This window comes from Talaromyces amestolkiae (assembly GCF_001896365.1).
Source record: "Talaromyces amestolkiae strain CIB chromosome Unknown scaffold5.1, whole genome shotgun sequence".
In the NCBI taxonomy this organism is placed as follows: domain Eukaryota; kingdom Fungi; phylum Ascomycota; class Eurotiomycetes; order Eurotiales; family Trichocomaceae; genus Talaromyces; species Talaromyces amestolkiae.
Window position 1 is genome coordinate 1,210,591 of NW_024468041.1, and position 24,260 is coordinate 1,234,850.

Genomic DNA, 24,260 nt, shown 5'->3' on the forward strand with positions numbered 1-24,260 from the left:
CSTATGTCAGCATGTTTATGGGCTCATTTGGAAGGCCATTCGCGAGCTAGCTAGCTTGCGTGCTTTGCAACCGGCATGTACGTTTTACAGACATGGGTTTATACGGGGATGTGTACAGGGACATGTACAGGGGCGCCTAAGCGGCCTCCCTCGCGATATCGTCAATCGGCTTGAACGTCGACTTTGACAGAAATTCGAATGGGGGCGCTTATGTCGGCTTGTGAACTGGCTCATACTTGAGCTAGACATGTCTTTAGATGGAGATATGTCCGTATGATTAGTCATTACTATGTTCATCTCATCAACTTACATTCGCCCAAATATATGAGCTGAAATGGGCTTGTATGAGGTGATTATAGTGGGAGAATTTTGGGTTTGGAGTAAAACGATATCCGTATTTTTAATTAAATGATCAGCATAGGCTGATAACCTAATTAGTCAGGTAGAGTACTTAAGTGGAAGTACTAAATCTAAATAGGAACTCACTGTGAATAAAAAAGATCAATTGTGATCTGTGTGACATCAGCTTTAAGCTTATACCTTGAATAAGCACTATTTAACATGCCCTTGTTTACGCATTCGCAAATAAGTACATGGGTCAAAGCTTGGCCAACCCGCTAATCATGGGTAGCAACGTAAGATCCAGGCAGTGACCGACAAACACGCGAATTTTCAGGCTGATGGCAAGGATTGGGGCGTGGCGTCCTTGTCGTAGTATGCATATCTCACACCAAGTTCGCTGAACTTCGCTAATAAAGGGCTACACGTACGTCAGCTAATCGAAACTTCCAGCATTAGCTTCCTTTTTCGGCATGTACTCTGCAATGGAACGAGAGTCAGCTATATCCGTTCGTAAGATGAAATTCAAAGGAGGTGTTCAGGCAGTGATTCTGACCACGAACTACGTCGATATCTAAAAATGGCTTTTGCCTAACATGATCCTTGTAAGCAAGAATGGAGAAGAGATAGAGTGTGATGTTGTGATTTTAAATTTGGTGCATACATCTAAGTATCTCATTCGTTATGAAGACCTCATCTGTCTGTCATACCGTTTCTCCGATATATTACAGTCCCGATGTTTTAGAAGATTTGGTCACTAATCATAAATTATTTTTCAATGTTATGCGTGTTTAGCCTTGGCAGCTTTTAGCTCAATCCTAATGTCACGTACATGGTGTTGAATTTGTCAATACGCTACTACGTGGCGTCAACGGAAAGTTACGCCCCGGAGCACCTTTTTAGGCTATTTTATATAGGGTTGCCATAGCAGTTGAGATATATATGGTTCATAATCAGATATACCTAGGCTAAGCAGCTCAAATATATATGCGGTATTAATTATTGCAAGTGGTAATTGATATATTGATTTCGTCTTCCAGTTTGTCCATCTACGGATGTGTTATTGTTAACAATCAGCGTAATAATCTAAGATGCACGCTTTTATTGGGCTCTCAAACCAAGCCTTCACATCATTGCAACATAAAACTAGGCTTCGACAAGAAGTCGATGTCCCTTTGGAGCCATTAGGAAGAACATGACCTGATCCATGTCCCGGTCCGAGAAACCTTCCTTTGTCGTGAGTCGAGCATTGGGGAAATTGCGAAAGAACAAAGCGGCACCTTTTCGTAATTCAATACGAGCTAGGTGCATTCCAATACATACTTCAGGTAGAAAAATATCATTAGTAGCAATTTCAAATTTCACCTTTAAGAGGGGCAATTTTTACTTACTGCGAGACCCAGCACCCCACGGAAGGAATGCATCCTTCATATCTTTAGTGGGATTTATCCACCGGTCAGGATCAAATCTTGAAAAGAGTTAGAGCTATGTATCACATTGGATGCTGCAGAAAAGATCATGATCTCACTCATTTGGATTGGTCCAGATTGTTGGATCCCGATGGAACGTGTATGCCTGAGTTGAGACCACTGTGCCACCTGGTAGTGGATATCCGACCAAGGTTGCTCCTTCAGGTGGAACAACTCGTGGAAGAGCTGATGGTACCACAGAATATACGCGTAAAGTCTCCTGGATAACTCGATTTAGATATGGAAGATCCTGGAGGTCTTTGTCCGACATGTTCAGTGGCACGGTTTCGAGTTCGGCCAAAAGCTTCTGCTTGACATGCTCGTACTTTAGTACAGCATAGACAAGGTACGTCAAAGTCACCGCTGTGGTATCGCTTCCTGCCACAATATAGGCGTGTGCGTTGTAGCGGATCTCCTGGTCGGTAAGAGTTTTTTCGTTGGCATCAAACAGCTTCGTGAAAAGGGTTTGTTTCGGGTTCGTAGGGTTCAACGAAATCATATTTTTATATCGTTCAATCGATTGTTCCGCATACACGGCAAGTCTTCTTGAGGCGGCGGCTGCACTGCGAATATACGGAATTGGAACATGCTGATTCCATCTCATGAGGGCAGGAAAGGTTGTTCTAATTGGGTGCATAGATGCCGTGTTTTGGATATCAAGGAAATATTGATTTTTCTGTAGAGTATGTTATTATGAGATTACGACTGTAGCGGCCTCGGTAGACAGTGCAAAGGAGAGGTGAAGATACCTTGCCATATTCAAGCATACGAAATGACTCGCCAAAGGTCAATTCGCCCAAGATATCAGTAGACATGAAATTGAACCATTTGAAGACATCTGCTGCGCCTCGAGTGTGAAGCTCATCCCTGATTTTGCGAATTGTCAATTGAACTCGCTCGTCGATAATGGGCTCGAATTGCTTCAGATTTGCTTCTGCAATTGGCGCCGACAGTGGTCGGCGGTGAATGGCGTGAATTTGGGGGTCGACGGAGCTGAAGATATTCTCAACTCCGACTGGAACCACTCTGCGATACCACTCTGATTTCCAGTATCGGCCCCCTACTTTGTGAATTTCTCTTGCAGCACCAACATCAGCAATATCGACCTCGGTGGGGCTGATTCGAACCAGAGGACCTTTACGCAATTAGCGACTGTTTGGCTGGGAGAAACTTCTGTTTCATTGGCGGTTTGGACCGTGTAGAATAGAGTACGCACCATATTTCTTATGAAGGGAGTCGACGTAATTAGTACGATGAGCGGTAAGCCAGTAAAAGGTCAGAAGAGCCTCGGTATATTTCGAAATCCATGGTCCGGGGAGAGACGACAATGGATTCTGTCGAGCAGTCCACTCAATTTTCTAATTTTCAATAATCAGACCAATGTCTATGATGTTTTAAGGTTAGCGCTAACGGGGAACTTTGACAAACATACAATGAGCAGCCCTACAAAGGCAGAACAAAGAACTGCGAACAGTATAGATGAAATACCATCCGAAGGTAGAAGGTCTAAACTCAACAGCATTGTTCTCTTTGTTTAGTCAAGTACATTCAGGTAGGTAAGGTAGAAAGAGCAAGATCAAATCTAGACACTAGAATTTGTGCTGAATTGCTGCAATTTGCTGGTACTTTTGTATCACAAACACGCAAATTCAGTTTATTGTCGAGCTTTATTTCGCAAGTCTATGGATAAGAGGCAGGAAGTACATCAATCACAGGACGAAGAAGATAAACCTTACTACTTGAGATGGTAATAACTAACGGGGGGATATTTGGTAGACCCTTTACGACATAGGGCGTTAACTTCAAATGCTTCGTAATGCGGTTTCACGTAACGCAAAATAACCAATAGATCCAGTTGTTTCGATAGTTATTGATAGTGGAGAATCCAAATAAGTAGAGCCATTCATCTCCAGAATGAAGCAATATGCCATTATACTGAAAGAGTGTTCGCTCTTCACCAGCGTTAGTTGCCCGATCGGGTAATGATTCCAAATCGGGTAATTTTCCCAATCGAGTAATCTCGACTCGCATCTCGGAGAGTTTCCAACCTATATATCTTAACATATGTGCTATTGATCAGACTCCCCAGAATGAGTAACTAGTAGTCGATTTCTTGACCGAGACTAAAGAGATGGGCATCATTAAGGCGACCATTAGAAATGAGGACCCATTTTATCCAGATTTAGAGAGCACCATGCCGATATGGGAATAGATGTTGCAACACAAAGGGCTGTTCGTACTAGCAAGCAAGCCTCTCTTTTTAAAAAAAAAGGAATGGAAACTAGTTCAGAGTTGCTATCGTTCTTTCTGTTGTCTCGGCCTGTATTAATTTACGCTTGTATCCTACACATAAATTTCTATAATTGGGAAGATATACATATTAATGTCGCTTACCTATTATGACTTAAATAACAACAGGAATGGAGCGTCAATTACAATAGGAAAAGTCCATCTCATTGGTAACACTAAAGGAAGTTGTAGCAGTTTAATATGAAAATATTGTATTGAAGTGATGTTATGGAAATGACCTTCAGATCTTGTACGACATGATTCTATAATTCGAATGAAGATATATTATAATACGAGCCTTGAAGTCCATATGTTATCCAAAGCCTGTAGGGTGTGTCTATTGGCTGATCGCGACAAACATCATTTGCTTGGTCTCATCACCCTGCCACGTTCTGCGGCTGTCATCCCAAGCCACAGACCCATAGCGACTAAGGCTACTCTCCACACTCCATTTGCGATTACCGGTGCTAGCCCACAAGTTCTGCATGGTCTCATTGCTGTGGCGATAGAGGTCCCACCCAATACTCTCCATATGGAACTCGCCCCCTTGTTCAGCACCTAGGTTGCGACCAAAAACAAGAGCACCAGGGCCAGGGCAAAGCAGCTTCTCCAGCTTGTTAACAATGACAGCTTGCTGCTCTGTGTTGAAGAGATGAAGGAAACTTCCGAGGTAAATCATGTTAATCTTGCCATACTTGTCAGACAAAAAATCATCATCGAAGATGCTTCCAGCACGCAATTCGCCCTGGAACCGATCTCGGTCTCTGAAAAGTTCGTAGCCAAGCTCAAGGAAGGGAGCTTCGATATCGGCCCCAATCAGATTGGTGGAGACCCCGGAGTCGTAGGCCACCTTACGCAAGTCTTGTCCGAGACAGCATCCGAGATCTAGCAAAGTCTCTCCATTGCGAAGACGATCGACAACAGTGTGGTAGATAGGAGACAGATGAATGCTGAAATCGAGAAAGCGGAAAAGTCCGATGCATGGGTAAGGTAGGCTAGTAGAGAGAAGTATGAGCCATGTATAACAGAAACCAATTCCTCTGGGATGGAACTTACACATCCCATGCTTTATCACGCACGGCATAGATATGTTCAATAGTTTCTTTTTCGTCGGCGAGTCCAGCATAGTTGACAAATACCTCTATCGTGCTGGATGGCAGTTTTTTCATCACAGGCTGGTACCATTCTACCTCTCGTGTAGCGTCTTTCTCGGTGACTGCGACTGCTACATCTTTGACCTTTCGGCTAGGGTCGGACCACGGAGTAGTTGGGGCTGGTGAATGTACAGACATCTTGATCTATAATAGAGTCTAGTCTTTTGGGCTGACTGACTTGATAGATTGGATTKCCCGTCCTTTAGTGAAATCTATGGGGTTTTATAACCAGAAGGCATTAGCGGCGCTCGTATAGACGGAAGCGCGGTATATCTAATTGATCCATCTATTACTCGGTCAACGAATATTCTTACCTCAGGAAACCTTGCAGCAGCAGGACTTACCCAATGAGGCATGGGCCTGCTGAAACATGGATTTCGCGTCAATACTTGCGAATTCGCCATGTTACAGGGACCCCTCGCTGTTGAAGCTTCATTCACAAGCAGTCGTAAAGTCATTTGGCCCCCTTTAAAGTAGGTTTTGTGGCTCCCGGGGAAGCCCATCCCCTGCTAATAGTTCCATTACCTGTAAAGTTGCGTACCGTTACTTTGACTCAGTTCACAAAGTCTAATAGCTCTGTCCAGGGTGTCTGTTATATATCATATACTACATTTTGAGTTCTTATGCTAGGTAGAAAATTGACCAAAGAGATATTCTAAACTTACATTGTACCAAGAGCCATATTGTCTAACGCTTACTCCTAGATTTCTTAGTAGTCTACAATGAACAGTGTTTTACTGCCAGAGGAGATTGGACAAAGATGTATCAGAACCATACAGAGTAAATGAATATTAATGCGTTTCTAACCCAAGCTTTCTCAGCCACTAAACAGAATTGACGTCTTTCAAGAAACTGACCTTGGTAGACTATGTTTCCTTGACTAACAATGCCAATCGAGTTACTATTCTCTGGTAGAATGATTGGCTGTCCAGTTGGTGGCTGGAAAAGAGACACAAATGAGCCCAAAAACAATCTGCGACCCTGCAGATTTCTTTAGATGAAAACTTTGAAGGTTTGTATTCGACATCGAAGTGGATATTATCATTTTCTGCCCATGCGCGTAGGACTATATCCAACTATTTATTGTCACAGGAGTTAGCTTGCAAGTATCTGAAAGGTAGATGAAGAGCAGCTCTTCGCAGTTGAGGGTATTCAAAACTTACATCCCATGGATCCTCCAAGTTGATATGCTTCACATAGAGGTCAGATTCTTGTGGCGGTGGTTGATCTAGAGAAACATTCACCGCCGTATTAAACAAAGACAAATTACCCATTCTTTGTGCAATTTCGAACGGACTGCAAGAATCATGGCTGAGACCTTCCAGTCTGAAGGCCTGTAGCTCATGTGCCATTTCTGGAATACTCTTTGAGCCGAGATTGATGCGATTGATTAACATATTCAACGTTGGACCAGCAGTTGTAATTAATTCAGGAATGCTGCGAGCTTGTCCCGAAACAATGTGGCCAAAGAGAATATCGTTATTGTTTGTTAAAAGCTCCAATGTTAAAGCCCATGCCAGGTCAATAACAGTTGCTATAGTCACTCCATGTTTACCGCAGAAGATGGAAAAGTCCTCACGACGAGTGCTTGGTAGAGCCAGAGTAGAAATTGGAGTAGAGCTGGGACTTTCAAGCGCCGGATCGAGGGTAAGGCACTTGACATTGCATGGACTGGCGTTTTGCAGCTTTTCGGCCCAAAAGTTGATGTCGAGCTCCTTATCAGCGGCCACATAGCGTGCAATGAACGAACGGTAGGACGTAACAGGCTCAGGTTGTTCAAGCTTCAGATATTCCCGTATAAGCTCTTGTTGTAGGAGCGCATTAGTCCACCCGTCGGTAAGGGCATGGTTGATCTTTAATTCGCAAGACACAGCTCCTGACGGTAGTGGAGAGATTTTCAGCAAGGGTAGATCATTATGCTGGATACCACTTGGGCTTTCTGCGGTATAACTGCTCAATGGATCACAGATCTCAACTATATTGCTGACGGAGCGGAGTACCACTTGGACTATAGCACTGTTCTCCTCTATTTTCAGGAAGAGGGTCCGTAAAATACTGTGGTTATTCACAACAATTTTCCAAGACTCTTCGAGTCGATTCAAGTCCAGAGAGATCCCTTCCTTTGAGCAAATCTCAAAATTCAATCGCAGAGAAAACAAATGAGGATTTCGAGACTGATATTCCAACATGTGGACTTGCATCGAAGAGCACGGATAAACATCCTCCACATTACTGAGCCCTCCAGGAACTTTAGGAAGTATTTCAAGCATTAGCTTATTCATGCTTTCCGTACTAAGCGACAGCAATGGAAATTCTGGAATGGAAATGTCGAAATTTTTCAATAGCGGATCCAACTTTGCATTTTCTAGAACGTCTTTTGTTTTCGATGCCCAGTCGAGAATCGGTTCTTGGTGTTTCATTTTCGAGTTGAAGTAAACACCAAATGTCAATAAATTTCTCGATATTTGGATAGCAATATCCACGATACCGTATCCTGAATGGAAATCTTTTGACTGAGCGGAATTGTCGATTTCATGGAAGAAAGTATCGTATTCGCTGGCAATCGGAGTTGGTTTATAATGGATGCAGATATCGGGATAAGTTGAATTTGCTCCATCTTGACGGATGAATATTCCATGTGACTTCTTGATTCCAGCCAAGATTACACCTGGTGCCGGCTGATGGGTGAGTCCGTCTGTATAGAATAAGGAAGCTTGGTGAAATATTGAAAATGGCCCAACAGTATCCGAGAAATTCATGCCATTGGCCGCCAGGTGTCTACCATCAGTCTCAATGTGGATTGAGGGGTTATAGTCTGTGAAAACCTGGTAAAAGACATAAACAAAAGCTGCTGAGACTTTGTCCAGAATTGACCGAATGGATGGATATTCGAGAGCGCCAGTAGAAAGATGGAGGTCTGATATGTCCATTGAAAGTTGATGCTTGACGTCTTGCTTTGAACGCCCTGGCTCGTTTATTCCCCAAAATTCCAATGTTCCAGCCTGCTGTCTGAGAGAAGCAGGTACTTTGGAGACAACGCTGCTAAATTTGTTATTCCATTGTTGGAAGGTAGGCTCGATGCGCATATCCAATCTTTTGATTAAAAGACGCTGAAGGTGAGCCCGGATAATATTCCAGGACTGTTCATCTGTCACCAATTTATGAGCGACAATGTACAGGAAAGATCCGACTTCGGTTCTAAAAATGTTTGCAGAAAACACGGGACCGTTTTCGAGATCGATGCTATTATGGGCTGTGCGGACGATGGCGTCTTGCTCTCCTTCACTTACAGGCCGGCTTTGTGTGAACGATAGTCGGTAAGAGCCCTCGGGGTCTGCTATTCGATACTTCAGGTTTCCATCTACTGAGATAAATCGTGCACGTAACATCGGATGGATCCGAAGCAACTTGTCAAACGCTCTCTGAATTGCTGTGCGAGGCAGCTCTATTAGTGTCTGAATCAACGAGCTCCGGTGGTCTTGTAAATCCGATACGGAATTGTCGTACAGAGATAATAGGTATTTCTGGGCCGGTGCAAGGGAAAATTCCGTCGCCAAACTTGAACTACTTTCGGCTAATTCAACCACCTCACATAATCTCGAAAGGGTTCTGCTTAAGAGCAAATCTTGAACTGTAAAAATCAAACCCCGTTTTTTGCTTAATGCGACCACCTTGATGGCCGAAAGTGAGTTACCATTCAAGGTGAAAAAAGAAGTGTGTGGATCGATCTTTTGTGCATCGAAGTCGAGGACCTCACTCCATACTTGCCGTAGTGGCTCATAAATATTAACATATTTCTGTGGGATATGAGCAGTGGATGTATCGGCCTCCCCAAAGATATCTTGGGTGATCAAAGCCGCCTGGGAGTCGTCTATAGCCTCTATCCATTGTTTCACGACTTTTCGATCCAGTTTTCCGGAATTATTCAATGGGATGCCATCCACAACGACCCAGAAGGATGGGATCATGTAATCGGGTACCTCGCGAGACAGTCGCTCTCTCAGCTGTTGGAGAAGTAACTTCGTATCTGTGGAAGACATCGCCTCAGATAAACGAATCGGACCATCCTTGCGGGCGGATAAATTGTTATCATTCAACGAGAGTATCGTGATGAGTTGTCGTTGAAGTGGACCGGCTTTTGGAACGTAGGCCATGATTGTTGTGAGTGAGCTTAGTTTACTCAACCGTCGCTCTACTTCACCAAGCTCGACACGATTTCCACGGACTTTGACTTGGTTATCCTTTCGTCCGACCAACTGCATGGATCCATCCGGATTATAAAAAGCAAGATCTCCAGTTCGATAAATCCTATCAGAAGTTGCAAAGGGCTGCATGTTTCGGAGCCACGAGCATGTCACAAATGCGGCAGACGTTGCCGTCTCATTGTCAAGATATCCTTTGCCGAGTGAGGGACCGGAGACGACAACCTCACCCACGCAACCAACCGGGGCAAGCTGCTCGTGGTCCTCTGATTCTACGATCCAATTATTACCACCACAGGCCTTTCCAACCGATGTTGGACTTGTGTTTGGCGTAAAATCGGATTTGACAGAGCAATATATGCAGGTTTCAGTGGGACCATATGCGTTCACGAGTTGGAGTTTACCAGCCCATTTCCTGACATTATCGCTGTTGGCAGCTTCGCCAACAAATATAAGCCTTTTCAAAGATGGTACCTCTTCGGGGTCAATGACCTGGGCGACTGACGGGGTTAGTTGTGCACAGTTCACTTCCAGTTGTCGAATGACTCCAGGCAAGTCATTTAGACGGGATTCTTCAGACGGTACACAGACACAGCCGCCATGGCATAAAGTCATGAGACCCTCGCTGATGCTAGGATCGAATGTGTGGGCAGAGAACTGAAGAGATCGCCATTGTGAACTACAGCCAAGAGCACGGCCTTGCTCGATAATGCCGGTGCAAAGAGATCCGTGAGACATCACGACACCTTTTGGTTCGCCAGTACTGCCTGATGTAAAAAGTACATAGGCAGTGTCATCAGGCCCGGCTGATGAGCTCTCTAGTGAGCCTGGTGCTGTGGATTGACGGGATGTTGCCGCTTCGTTCATGAGTATTTCGGGTATGATAACATTGTCTGTTATCAGGGCTTTCATCTTTCCGGCCATGTTTTTGGAGGAAACAATAATTGTCGCTTTGGCTTTTTCTGTAATCTGTCTTAATCGATCTATGGGGAATTTATGATCCAGAGGTACCCAAGCTCCACCTGCTTTGAGGACTGCAAGAATGGAAACTGTCATCCACTTGGACTTTTCGAAGCACAAGGGAACCAAGACCTCAGGTCCCACACCATGAGATGTTAAGTGACCTGCCAATACGGAAGATTGATAGTCTAAATCTTCATAGGTCATATCCCCGTCCCAAGCGCGCAAGGCCAAAGCCTTAGGTGACGATTGTGCCTGAGACTCAAACATGGCATGGGCTGTTTGCCTTACAGCATTTGGTTGAGATTGGTTCCAGCTTTTTATCTGAGAACGATCTAATTCAGTGAAACAACGAATTGAACGTACTGGAGTTTGTGGATCGACATGGCATAATTGAGTAAGTATTGTGTTGAATTGTGCGGCGATTATGTCCACTGACTGCTCAGTAAGGATTCTGGGATCATACCACAAACAGACCTGATAGGAATTATCAGAAGTCGTGCATTCATTTACCAGCGCAAAGTCATATTCAAATGGCAAACCCACCCCTTCTATAGGAGATATGTCTATTTTGGAGAGCGTTTCGCGCATCGTATCCTCGGAGTCCATTTGCACAAGCAGGAGATTCTGGAAGTCGGTGGCCCGGATACCCGAATCTCCATGGCGTCGGCGAACATTTAGGCTTCCATAATGTTCGTATGGCATCATGTCAATCGCCTGCTGTCGAATTTGCTGAAGATACCTGCCCACAGTAACTTCATCATCATCAAAGTTATGTCTGACTGGAACAGCTGTGATTGTGGGCCCGGCAATATCCTTTATCGTGCCCTCGAAAGCAGAGCGGCCGCTGAGAGTAGCTGCGAAGCTTACATCAGTGTTATGTGATCGAAGGGATAACAAGATCCCCCATGCAGCTCTTAAGAGCAAGGGTTTCGTGATATTAAACTTCGGATTGTTCCAATCAACCTGAAAAGATCGGATGAGATGAGCGGATGCGAGCGGTTTGAATTCCTTGTCTGGAAGCGATGGAAACTGTGAAGAGCTGGCCTCGTTCACCTGGCGAGACCAAAAGTCGTCGGCGGCATCCATGTCAACTTGCTGTATTTGCTGAATGAATGTATTGAACATAGGCCTAGCAATGGGATGCTGATCCCCACTGTAAACATTGACCACATCATCTAAGATGTAGGTAAGGGACGTCGCATCAACGATGGCATGATGGACTGTAATGGCCAGGTATCTTTGTGTAGATGATATTGTGTCGCGAATCAGAGCGAACCGAATGAGGTTGTCTGCTTCGAACATAGATTTCTTGCGATCCTCTTCCAGGTAGGCCTCGAGTGAATGCGATTCTACCCAGAGAACATCGTTTTTGATCACGCACTGTAGCATTCCATATGGTGATTCTTGAATGATGCGAGTACGCAGGACCGGATTCCCGCGAACAACCGTCTCCCATGCTTTTTTGAATCTCTGTATGTCTATCTCAGGACCTAAGGAATAAACCAGCTGTGTCATGTAGCTATCCCTGCCCCCTTGTGATACCGCGATCATGGCCTCTTGGAGTGGAGAGCATGGATAAATGTCTTCGATATTATTCTCGTGTATGGAACACTTCTTTGCAATTTTGGTGCAAAGCGTACGGATATGGTCGTCGGTTGTGTTTTGATGTCGCAGTATTGAGAATTTTGGAATTTCAACAACGGCTTCAGACTGCTGGACAAGATGATGGGATTTTGCCGCCATCTCATGCAAAGTTGGGTATTCGAATACATCTTGAATATCGAGGCCTAGATGCTGTTTCTTTTTCGCTAAGGATACTAGCTCCGATGCTAAGACTGAGTTCCCCCCGATATCGAAAAATGATGCTTCGTCATCAATATCGTCTGGGTCCTCACTGAGTATTTCTGCCCATAACCCTCGTAAAATAGACTTTGTGGAATCGAGACGATCAGAGACCGATGATGCAGAAGAGACAGGACCACTGCTCTCAAGAGAAGCGGTCGTCACACTGCTCGAGAGCAAGCTGACAGAAGCAGATTCTTGCATTTTAACTGGCCATGCAAAAATATAATGTTGAATTGAATTTATAGAATTTGATAATGCAAATTCCACAGCTCTGAGTCTAGCTACTGGGCATCTTAGGGTTTTCTAAGAACTACCCCCTGTTCAGCCCCCATTCCCTTAGCAACGGCGCCTCTCGTTGCGGAACTAAGACAGCCCTAAGGAGGAAAGTATGCATCGGTTAGCGAATACGACCTAATATAATAACTTAATAAGGAAATATTTAGGAGGCAACGATATCGGAGCTAGGTCTATTGTCGATGGCTGTATTGCTCGCCATCATTCAAAGTACATCTGCAGGTATGTATTATCCCCAAGTCCAAGTAGAAACTATCATATTGAAAAGCTTTCAGCAATAAACAATTTAACAACTCAGAAAATATCCCTAAAATAATCATGGCCATCGATTTGAACCAGAATGGCTCTCGGGAGACCACGTCAATATTTCACGGTCCTCGTGAACCCCCGCTCTTGGACTGGACTACTACTCAACTTCTAGAATTCGGCGCACAGCACTACCCAAACCATACTGCAGTAATTTCTTCATGGCAAGGGCTAAAATCCACATATCAAGAGCTCCAGAAAGATGTTGAACAACTCGCTCGCGTTATCCTAGCGTCCGGCGTCGGCCATGGTGACCGTGTTATGGTTCTCGCTGGAAACAGTATGGAATTCGTTCACATCTATCTCGCTACAACGTATATTGGGGCTATATTTACTATTATCAACCCTATGTTCACCATCAAAGAGATTGCATCTGCTATCGAGCTGATAGGTAGGTTTAATCACTAAGGGCACGTTGTTCATCTTTCAATCAAAGTTGTACTAATGTCATTTTCTAGAACCTCGAATGATCTTCGTTTCACGCCGTATCGGGTTCCGGAAAAATGATAAAATTCTTCAAATGGTTTCAAGCTTGAACACAAGTGCTGAGAAAACAGTGCAGGTGGTCTATATGGGATCTGAGACATCTGAATACGGCTCTGCACTGTCGTATACTCAGTTTCTCCAGCGCGGAAAGGTTATCAACAAAAACCAGGATCTAAATCGGGATGTCCACGTAAACCCGAACGATGTCTGCTGCTTTCAGTTTACCAGTGGAACAACAGGGCCACGGAAGGCGTCAATGTTATCACATAGGTGCGTTTGCTCGCAGACCGTCCCTTGTCGTCCTCTAGGTTACTAACTTGCAAGACAGTAACTTCATCAACAATGGTCAACTGGTTGGAAATTTATTGGAACTTACGGAGAAGGATATTCTTTGCTGTCCTCCGCCGCTCTTTCATTGTTTCGGCCTTGTATGCGGGCTTCTTGCTGCGCTTTCGCATGGAAGCACATTGGTTCTCCCATCTGAAGTCTTCGATCCAACCAAGGTACTAGAAACGCTTGTCAAGGAAAAGTGCACCGTAATCAATGCTGTGCCGACCATGTTTCAAAGTATTCTCGATCAAGAGGCACTATCAGCCAAGGTATCTTCCCAGCTCTCGCTTCGTACGGGTATAATTGCCGGCGCAAGCCTGTCCCGAGATCTGCTACAAAAGATAAATGATCGCCTTGCCCTGAATGGTCTTATATACCCTTTCGGTATGACGGAGTTATCGGCTGTTAGCTTATCGACTACCAGGGATATCTCGCTTTTGTCTAATTGGACTACTGTGGGGAAGCCACTGCCTCATACATCCATTAAGGTTATTGATACTGATGGGACTGTGCTTCCTCCTGGCAGCTCGGGTGAGCTATGTGTTTCTGGCTACCTTGTGCACAAAGGGTATTACAAGGCCCCGGAAAAAAGTGCCGAAGTGGTACGAATTGATGAAAACGGCACAGCTTGGTTGCATACCGGTGATATAGTCTCCCTTGCTCCAGATGGCACCTGCACAGTTTTGGGGAGAGTTAAAGATATGATCAAAAAAGGTGAGTCTCCAGTAGTTGAAAAAACATCATATATACAATCAACTTACGTACTACAGGCGGCGAGAATGTTATTCCAAAAGATATTGAAGAGATTATCCAGGCTCATCCGTCGGTTACCAACGTGGCCGTTGTGGGAGTTCCCCATGCTAAATGGGGAGAATCCGTCATCGCATTCGTGCAAGAGGAATCATCCTCCAAATCAACCTTGAACGAAAAGGAACTGAAGACCTGGCTGCGAAAGCATGATTTGGCACCTCACAAAATGCCGGACCACTTTTTCGTCGCCTCAGAAGAAAATGGGTTGCCATCTGGGCTGCCTGTGAATGCAAGTGGAAAGGTATTGAAGACAGAACTGAGGCAACTGGCACAAAATCTCGTGGCTAAAGGGGGCAAATTGAACTAGCGTTTATTTCGATATTTCACCTGGATAACTGAGTATTTTAGAGAGATTACGATCATATTACTCTTTCATCGAGGTTTCTTATTCAATCTATCAAATTCACAGTATTTTTAACAGCAGCAATCTATCTAAATAACATTTTCTAGTTCGGTCGTAATTTCTGAGATAGCTTTCATCAAACCATTGCAAACCGCTGGTGTAGTGCTTCTGTTGCAGACCACCCTTACAAAATCGCCGTTCTCACCATACCTACCGGATCCTGGTGCAAAGTCAACCATCCATCCCCTTTTATCAAGGCCAGACGTGATAAGTCGAGTATAATATGTGTTTTGCTTTGCTTCGTCCACCTCAATAGTTTCCCCGCTTGGTGGTCGTTTATAGTAGAAACACACCTGAGTGCATGGAACTTCGTATTTTTCCCCAACGAGGTACAGGTTTGAGCTGGCCCCAACTAGTTTGCTCAGATATTGAGCTGCTTCATAGGCGGTCTCGACCTGCTTTGCAATTCCTTCTGTGCCGTAGTAACGCCAGTGAAAGTATAATTTCAAAGAATCAGGACGTCGGCCGCACTGGGGCGTAAATGAGGCAAGATCGTACACTTGGTTTGGGTCAGGGGCTTCAAGCAAGTCCCTTGATGATCGCCAATTGGCGTTTGTTGTATCGAAATGCCCATTTTTCTTGACCCCATTTGTCCCATTGCCGTTCGAGTGGTGATGACCCACCTCTCGGGCAATATCAGTATCGTCTTCATCGTCATGAAACAAATMCCCTGCCTCTAGCCGATTCGCAAACCATAAAGTTTTCAAATCTTTTGCCAGCAGAAAAGAGCATATCTGCGGCACACCCAACAGTTTGTGAGGATTGAAAGCAATGCTATCAGCGAGTTCACTTCCATCTAACTTGTACTTGAGCCTCTCGGAGAAGATTGCAGCGCCGCCGAAACACCCATCGATATGAAACCACGCTCCATATTCATGAGCCAGCTGCCCGATCTCCCTGAGAGGATCGTACGCGCCGCGCACCGTTGTTCCGGCTGTTGCGCAAACAAACAGTGGAACGTGCCCTGCATCGACTGCCGCTTGCAGCTCTGCTTTCAGGGCTACGGGATCCATGGTACCGGCCTCTGTAGTACGAATCTTTCGAACAGATGCAAGACCGATTCCTAGAAGCCCCGCGGCTGTGATGATGGAGTAATGCGCTGCTTCAGACACAAAAATCGCTAATGGTTGAGCAGCTGCAATAAGACCAGAATTTTTGAGCTCTGGGAAGCGGGCGTTGCGAGCTACCAGAAGTGCAGTAGTGTTTGACGCGGCACCGCCTGGAAATGTGATTCCTCCAGCATTCGGCCCACTAAAACCGAAGAGCTTCGCGAGCTCTTTTCCAACATGCTTCTCCACAAACGTCAAAGCTGGAGAAACACGAAACACATGAGCATTTCCATTTAGAGAAGACAGAAGAAGATCCGCCGCAATCCCCGGTATAGACGGAGCCGACCAAAGTTTGTCCATGAATGCCGGAGACGAGGCATTCACCGAATGCTCTAAGATAGATTCCGTGGAAGATACCAGGTCTGCATGACCAAGGCCCTTCTCGGGCAGGGAGAGTGAGAGATGAGAACGCAGGTCCTTCCGGGCATGACTGTAATGCGGGGTGCTCCCAGTTTGAAGGACATTGCGACTTTCAAGGCTGTCGAGATCATTTTCGGCTGCCTCGAAAAACAGTTCCACGAGTTCTTGCACCGATTGAACGACCTGCTCTGTCAGCTTTTGCCTTGAAACAATTCTATGGAAAGATTTTGGGATTACCTGGGAGTACTCGTTCGCTCTCCCCAAATCTTTGGGGGAACCATTGGTCAACATTGAGTATGACTTATTGGGGCCGAAACCAGGCTGCAATTGTGCAAGTGAAAGAGATACAGATCTACAACACAATGCCAACTATACTGTCTACTGAACCTGAAATACCATGGCCTAAGTAGACTGGCAGCATTACGGTGAAGATTAGGGCTAAGTCACCACAAAGTCCGTTCTGACACTGAACACCATCTTACCCGACGTGGTATGGTTTAACCCCGGTGACCGACTAGCCTCCTTGTCTAGGTAGCGACAAATGAGGTAAAAATATCAATCAGTCAGACCCTGTTCTTCAAGCCCATCGCCATTGCTGAGCCTGCTTGCTGACTAGAACGGCAACGCCGGGCGAAACTACCAAGCCGAACCCGCCTTCTTTTCTAAGATTCMAAGCCACTAAAATCAACTTTAAAAGAGTCATCATGAGAGTCCCTCTTTTTTCACCCACAACCTTGAAGTACGTTAGAATAGACAAAAATAATGGCTCAATACGCAAAGTTCTCCTATATCAATCCCCAATGGGAACGGTTCGTCCAGGCACAGCCTGTGATGCGCAATTTCCGCGGAAGCGATGATCATATCATCCAACGCCGAGCAGCATTCCAAAAATTAGCCGCCGAGGGTCCACAGATCCGCAAGATACCTGGAAACGATGAAGTTGATGTAAAGGATTTCCACATTCCTGCTCGTGATGGCTACGAGATCCTCGTGAGATCGTACACACCTCGACGACCTGCAGAAAGCGGGAGCGCTGCAGCGTATCCCGTATTTGTCTATTACCATGGAGGCGGATATACCTTTGGTAACATTGAAACCGGCGACGATAACTGCAGGCTACTTTCAGCGCGTAATGGACTGGCAGTGTTGAACGTTGATTACCGTCTTGCGCCGAAATACGTGTTCCCCAAGGGCTTCGAAGACGCGCATGATGCCCTGCGATGGGTCACAAAGAATGCACCTTCCTTTGGCGGAGACTTGAGTAAAGGATTTCTCGTCGGAGGTGTCTCAGCCGGTGGAAATTTTGCTGGGGCTTTGGCTTACGTTGCTCGTGATGAGGGTCTTCAGCCGCCGATTACGGGGTTATTGCTCTCAATTCCGTGCTGCTTGATGCCTCAAGCTTTCCATCTTCTGCCGCAGTATAAAGATGAACTTCTCAGTATTGAGCAGAACAAGGACTCAGACATGTTGGACGTACGATCTTATAAGCAACTTATCGAAGGTAGGTTTGCCCACTCTACCTTCAACATAAAAATGCTGAAAAAAGTGTGTAGATATTTGCCAAGCTCCCCCTGACGACCCAAGAATATCCTTCCTGCTCAACCCCGATCACTCCGGTCTACCCACTCGGGCATACTTCCAAATCGCAGGGCTAGACCCCATCCGCGACGAGGCCCTTCTCTTCGCCAAACTATTACGCGAACAGTCTAATGCCGAGACCAAAATCGATTTATACGATGGCTTGCCGCATGGATTCTGGCGGTTTCAGGAGCTGCCCGCTGCGCAGAGATGGCATATTGATCTATACGAAGGGACGAAGTTTTTGTTGGAAGGCGGGAAGGGAGGTTTTGATGTGAAGGGTACTGAGAATGGCCTCAATGAGTATTTGTCTGGTGTGATATGACGATTTCAATGCTTTTTGATGATCTCCTGACAAGGTTATAGGTTCCTAGAATGCGAGGCTAGATATATCACAAGAGAAGAGCTATTTACAATAGATACTGAGAATAAATATTTAATCTTTACTCCCGTATTGAAAATGTATGCGTTAATAACAGTCCGAGTAAGCTGAACATTGAAATAACCCGTGGCCTTTTATGGAACAAACTTTGATCCCTCATTGCCCTCGAAGACTGAAGTTTCTGCACGATAAAGGAGGTTCGATACAAAGCAATTGACAGGAGTAATAAAGCTTCGGTATTTCAAAATGGAATTAATATCGGTTCTATAGAACTTTTGCTCGAATACATGTCAATTTAACAATCTAGATCAGGCCCTTTGTCTTCATCATACACTTCCGGTCCCCTCTCTCTGCACATTCCCTTACTAAATATTGATTCACTGTTCAACCTTTCGCTGTGTACCAGTCACTTTCTTCAGCCACTTGAATGAAGCAGGCCTATAAATTCCAACTCCAACAAAAATAACACCAGCCGCAATCACCGTACTAGCTGAGAAGAAGAATCCGCCCGTGAACTTGTTCTCGGCAACATTGATAATCGTTCCAGCAATAGGGTTTCCAATCAGCAGTCCCAAACCCGCAAAACTGAAGCTCATTCCCATCCAGGTACCCATGAGTCGGAGCTCGGGGACGAGGCCAGCAACGACTGTTGTGGGTAGCGATACCACGGCGCCGGAGAGGAATCCATAGAATAGACAGTAGACAACCAAGCCGCCGAGATTGTGCACGGCGGCCCAGCAAAAGGACATAATGGCTGCCGAAATCGTGCAGTATGTAAGGATCTCCAGCGATCCAAACTTATCCGCCAAAAGACCGGGGATAATACGTCCAAAGACAGAAGCAGCATTCAGAACCGAGAGCATGTAATTCGACAAATCATCCGGGAGGCCGTATCGACGTTCTCCAGCAAGCACGATATAGAAGAACGGGATGTAAAGACCGATAAAAGCCAGGAAGAGACCAATGCTAAAGACGACGTATGGTACAGACTTGAACGCAGCACTATCAAACAAGCTGCGCGTCTTGCTCGGTGGTGGCAAACGGGGCTTCATGAGCAACACACTGATCGTCAATGTAAACAGTGCAATGAATCCCAACACTCTGGTCGCCCACGGGAAACCAATCTGAGGTTGAAGCTTGCGAAACACAATCGGATATATCACACTCCCAATACTTCCTCCAGCAGCCGTAATACCCGTTGCCAAGGCTCTTTTGGTACTGAAATACGTCGCAACAATAGCAACACTAGGCAAGAACAGACATCCCGTGCCCAACCCAACGCAGAGACCCTGCGCAAGAAAGATTTGGTAATACTCTGTCCCAAGACTGGTCATCATCAACCCAAAGACAATCAAGAAAGCGCCGACGGATAGCGTAGATCGGAAATATCCTAGATCAAAGACGGGACCCGTGACGCTGCCGATTACAATCAACAGAAAGCCTTGGAATGTGCCGATCCAGGAGATGTTGGACGAGGATTCGTGGGAGAGGAGGTCACTCTCGTAGTAGGCCTGGAAGGCGCCGAAGGTGTTGACGATGCCCCTGTTGTCATGTCAGTGGACTGGACCAGAGAGCGTATGCTCATTGCCTTTTGAGTGAGGTGTGTAGATACCATGAGTTGAAGAACAGCAAATGAGCCCCAAGCACCTGCAGCCACGCCTGCAAGCCACCATTAGGGATCTGTGACTGCTGCGACGGTGCGGGGGCTGGAGCTGGGGCTGGAGGAGCAGCCTCAGCATCATCAACAATGGTGGGGGAGTGCTCCTCTCCAGCCTCTAAGGTCTTCGGCTCAAATTCATCCGAGCTGCTTTTGGGCTCTGTTGTCGACATCTTGACCTAGCGTTATGCGCGGGTGGCTTCGTACAAGAAATCAAACCGTCCGTGTGCTAAGACTGAAAAGTTTGGGGGCCGTTATCCAAGCGCACCGAGTATTAACGCCAGTTCTAGTTTAATAACAATGCTGAGTGAGAAGAATATACGAAACGCCAAAACTACGCTCAAGTTCGATGATTTCCCTTCTTATGAGGCGCGTTCAGCGAGCTCTTTATTACCCGATCAGGCAATTCTCGCTGACCGAAAAGTTACTCCTTTGGGGAAGGCTGTGGTCTTGGCAGGGATGTTTAGTAAACATTATTGTTGATCATACATATGAAAGTGGGTGGAAAGGGAAAAGGGCATCTAGAGGGTTGGAGGATATTATTAATACTATTTAGGTAGAGGTTATGACTTTGTGGAGGGATCTGCTGTTCTCCGAGAACTGTCCGTCGGTCATTGAATATCAGCCCTAAGTAGGTAACTCTAGACCAGCTTCGGCCGCATTAGGGTTTATCATATGGATCGTACAGGATCATACGTTATTTTCGTTTAGTCGGGGTGCTGGATTTCTAGCTTAGAAGTATAAAATAGATAGCTGAGAAATATGACAAAGCGTCTGCAAGTTTGAAATGCTTCCTGAACGCATCTGACGGACACATCATTACGCCATTGAAATATCAAAATGGCGACTGAGACTGAGACAGCGGAGGAGGTAAGGCAAATTAAGACTATGCCAATAGCCTCGATTCGTACTTACACACATCATTTAGTATGTATACTACCACCAGGGGGGAATTCCTGGTCGTCGTCCTGTTTTAAGAGGCAGCAAGGCCTACCAGACCTTTGAGGAAATTCCCCTTGTGGATGTCACTGATATCACCTCGCCATCCTTTGAAGCGCGCAAAGCAGTCGCCGATAAGGTGGCCAAGGCATGCGCTGAGGTTGGTTTTTTCTATGCGCAAAACCACGACGTGCCCCAAGATGTCATCGACGAAATTTTCGCCGCTATCAAGGAATTCTTCGACCAGCCCAACGAGGAGAAGATGAAAGTCCATATCCACAAGAAAGTCGGATTTCGTGGCTTTGAACCTCTCTTCGAAACAAAACTTGACTCGAAGACTCGCGGCGATATGAAGGAGTCATTCCTCATGGGTCCAGACAAGACCGACGCGGCGCAGGAGCTTCCATTCCCAGCGCACACAGGGGAGTCCGTGAATAACTGGCCGCCAAACAACGAGCGTTTCCGCGTCGCAGTGACCAAGTATTATAACCACTTGCAGCGGTTCTCAAAGGAACTAACCCGGACCTTCGCCCTTGCCCTTGGTATGGATGAACACTTCTTCGATCGCATGTGTACCTTCCCCGCTGGTTATGTGCGACCCCTACACTATCCGCCGCAGGAAGTCAGCGGTGGTGAAGAACCCGGTATTGCAGCGCATACCGATTTTGCATGCTTCACAGTTCTATGTCAAGGGCAAGTTGGAGGCCTGGAAGTGCTCAACAAGAATGGAATCTGGATTTCCGCTCCTCCTATTCCTCGTACTTTTGTTGTGAACATTGCCGATTTCATGCAGCATATCACCAATGGATATTTCCAGTCTACTGTGCATCGCGTGATCAACAAGACTGGTGAGGAGAGGTACTCGATCCCTTTCTTCTATGCGTTTGATGACGAGGCGGAACTAGAGGTTTTGCCTTCTTGTCGCGAGGAGGGCAAGGAATATGAGAGTGTTCGTGTGGGTGAATATATTGCGCACCGCTTCAAGATTTCTCGAACCAAGCATCCGGACAAGGCGCAGGTTGTGAGTGTATAGTCGAGCTTTTAGACCTATATCAACGATCTCTTAGATAATAGAGGCGACTTGAGTTGATTCCCACCATGTTCACTGTTGACATGAAGCGGCGTAGTTGTAGGCCATTGGTCAATGAGCGCCAAGTAAGGTTCCGCTTACCACAGCGTCCGCTCTAGACTTGCGGAGATAGATAACGATGAGAGAACAGCAGTGTGTAAATCGTTGCAGGAACAGAACGACACAGACTTAAGATCGGAAATCGAAAATAGAAGCACAGAGGAAGTTTGAAAGAACGTTGGGGTACTTTGGGCAGACACAACAGCGGGAGGAGCAACACCAGACGATGCCGCGCAGGCAATAATAACCACCGTCGCCTTGAGATAGACAGACCGTCAATTGCAGCCATGTACGTTGCACTGTATTCTTCTCGAAAGTAACAATTCTTGGTCATCGCTAATTTCTCTAGGGCTGTCTTCTCCCTCATCATCATAAACAAGGCCGGCGGCCTCATCTACCAACGCGAATTCCAGGCTGGCCTGCAAAAGCTCTCTACAAACGACTACCTGGTCCTCGCAGGAACATTTCACGGGTGCGTCTCCCAACACAGGCAATATACTATTCAATAACAGTATGAATTTACTAATAATCGGTAAAAAGCGTCCACGCCATCACCCGCTCCATCACTCCCCGAATACCAACCGCGAACCCCAATCCCCAAACCACCTCAACACCTACAACACCCTCCGCATCCTTGTCCTGGTCCCTCCCCGAACCAGGCCAACCGAAGACGGGAATCGAAGTCCTCGAAACAGACCGCTTCCGCCTGACCTGTTTCCAGACTCAAACAGGCACGAAATTCTTACTCTTTACCGACCCATTGATGACAAACATCGACACCGTGATGAAAAAGGTGTATGAGTTGTATGCAGATTATGTGATGAAGAATCCGTTTTATCAGCTGGAGATGCCCGTGAGATGCGAGGCGTTTGATCGGCATTTGGGGACGTGGATACGGGGGAGGGCATAGGATATATACTGAGTAGTCAGAACAAGAGAATTTGTAAATTGTGGCATGTCGCTTCATGGATTGCACTATCTAAGGTTACAGATGCAATGATATAGACGCTCACTAGTCCCAAGTGCAGCTATCAACCCTACGCAGTGTCCATCTTATCATTATCCTTGGATGACTCGCCGCCGTCCTTGGCTTCTTCGGGAATATTCTCCAATGCAGATTTACCCTCCTGCTCTTCGCGTTCCCGCCTTTCCTTTTCCTGTCTGTTCTTTTCCTCCTCCAGCGACAAGCGCAAAGCAAAAGCGAGTTCGGGATCGTTCTCCGCGGCATCTTCGAATCCGAATCCTTCGCCTTCGTCACCACCGCCAACACCTGCGCCCGGCTCGCCGCCCATGATTGGTGTGACCTGGAGTTCCTCGCTGAGTAGATTCGGGCCGGGAGGGATAATGGCCAAGTGTGAACCGTCGCCTCCTTTGACGTTTTCGACGAATGCCTCTAGTTTCTTCGTAGTGTCTGAGTCCAGGTCTCCGAATGCCACGACATCGATGGATACGTTGTTCTTCTTCATTCTCTTGGCGAGTTTGATGAGCGACTTCTCGTCTTCGGTTACGGGGGCGCACGAGAATACGATTATTCGTTGTCTTTGGGCTTTTTCTGAGCGATGCTTTAGAGCGAGCTGTATTCCGTCAGTTTAAGTTCAATCTGTAAGCTTTGTGATGACGTACGCCGGCAACCTGTATACTCGATGCGAGATGTGACTTTCCGTGAATCTTGGTCCGATGCAGTCCTGATAAGATCTTGCCAAAGTCGTCCGTAAAAGTCGAGAGCACCTCTGGCCCATTACCGCCCATACTCATAAGACCAACCGCGGATTGTGGGTTTGCTCGAATCTTTGCAGAAACAATGACGCCGACGGCATCGATCTGTGCTTGCCATCGTGTGGCACTGGAGAGATTAGCAGGCGATCGGAAAGGTAACTTCGGGAGCTTACGTGTAGTCGCCGTTTCTGCTGGGCTCACTATTATCGACACTGGAGAAGTCAGCATGAACCGGTGGATACTTGAGATGGAGTACTAACATGACCATCGTTGCTTCCAACACCATCTTGACGGCGGGTGAGCTAGAGCTCGTCGTAGCTTTGAAATAGGCGGAAGCGGTGAGTTAAAAGAAGGAGTGAATAATGTAACAATCTCTGGTTGACCTAGAGATGCGGATGGAAAATATAGCGTGGATAATGTATCGAAAGAAGCTCTCGTGATGGATTGGGAGTTGGTCAGATAGACTGGGTGAGATGAGCAATGATGAAGCTCCCGCCAAG

The 24,260-nt window shown here is 46.1% G+C and overlaps 7 protein-coding genes across 7 annotated transcripts; 3 read left to right on the forward strand and 4 right to left on the reverse strand.

The window, feature by feature from the left end:
• Positions 1 to 1,485: 1,485 nt before the first annotated feature.
• Positions 1,486 to 12,462, reverse strand: BHQ10_003503 (uncharacterized protein; the record flags this gene model as incomplete). Its single annotated transcript, XM_040875767.1, has 9 exons — positions 1,486 to 1,619; positions 1,731 to 1,807; positions 1,868 to 2,484; positions 2,558 to 2,924; positions 4,457 to 5,092; positions 5,154 to 5,395; positions 6,415 to 10,668; positions 10,780 to 10,890; positions 10,960 to 12,462. 9 exons carry the CDS (start codon positions 12,460 to 12,462, stop codon positions 1,486 to 1,488), a joined length of 7,941 nt encoding a protein of 2,646 aa, XP_040732007.1.
• A 411-nt stretch (positions 12,463 to 12,873) lies between these two features.
• On the forward strand, positions 12,874 to 14,794 carry BHQ10_003504 (uncharacterized protein; the record flags this gene model as incomplete). The annotated part of the gene is made up of 4 exons (XM_040875768.1): positions 12,874 to 13,252; positions 13,320 to 13,617; positions 13,676 to 14,391; positions 14,448 to 14,794. The coding sequence occupies 4 exons, from the start codon at positions 12,874 to 12,876 to the stop codon at positions 14,792 to 14,794; spliced, it is 1,740 nt and encodes a 579-aa protein (XP_040732008.1).
• A 125-nt stretch (positions 14,795 to 14,919) lies between these two features.
• BHQ10_003505 (uncharacterized protein) lies at positions 14,920 to 16,650 on the reverse strand (the record flags this gene model as incomplete). Its single annotated transcript, XM_040875769.1, has 1 exon — positions 14,920 to 16,650. The coding sequence occupies one exon, from the start codon at positions 16,648 to 16,650 to the stop codon at positions 14,920 to 14,922; it is 1,731 nt and encodes a 576-aa protein (XP_040732009.1).
• A 471-nt stretch (positions 16,651 to 17,121) lies between these two features.
• BHQ10_003506 (uncharacterized protein) lies at positions 17,122 to 18,262 on the forward strand (the record flags this gene model as incomplete). The annotated part of the gene is made up of 2 exons (XM_040875770.1): positions 17,122 to 17,860; positions 17,913 to 18,262. The coding sequence occupies 2 exons, from the start codon at positions 17,122 to 17,124 to the stop codon at positions 18,260 to 18,262; spliced, it is 1,089 nt and encodes a 362-aa protein (XP_040732010.1).
• Positions 18,263 to 18,696: 434 nt separating this feature from the next.
• BHQ10_003507 (uncharacterized protein) lies at positions 18,697 to 20,149 on the reverse strand (the record flags this gene model as incomplete). The annotated part of the gene is made up of 2 exons (XM_040875771.1): positions 18,697 to 19,861; positions 19,932 to 20,149. 2 exons carry the CDS (start codon positions 20,147 to 20,149, stop codon positions 18,697 to 18,699), a joined length of 1,383 nt encoding a protein of 460 aa, XP_040732011.1.
• A 667-nt stretch (positions 20,150 to 20,816) lies between these two features.
• On the forward strand, positions 20,817 to 22,954 carry BHQ10_003508 (uncharacterized protein; the record flags this gene model as incomplete). The annotated part of the gene is made up of 5 exons (XM_040875772.1): positions 20,817 to 20,846; positions 20,905 to 21,936; positions 22,197 to 22,333; positions 22,394 to 22,516; positions 22,585 to 22,954. The coding sequence occupies 5 exons, from the start codon at positions 20,817 to 20,819 to the stop codon at positions 22,952 to 22,954; spliced, it is 1,692 nt and encodes a 563-aa protein (XP_040732012.1).
• Positions 22,955 to 23,081: 127 nt separating this feature from the next.
• Positions 23,082 to 24,046, reverse strand: BHQ10_003509 (uncharacterized protein; the record flags this gene model as incomplete). Its single annotated transcript, XM_040875773.1, has 3 exons — positions 23,082 to 23,618; positions 23,668 to 23,887; positions 23,934 to 24,046. 3 exons carry the CDS (start codon positions 24,044 to 24,046, stop codon positions 23,082 to 23,084), a joined length of 870 nt encoding a protein of 289 aa, XP_040732013.1.
• Positions 24,047 to 24,260: the final 214 nt, after the last annotated feature.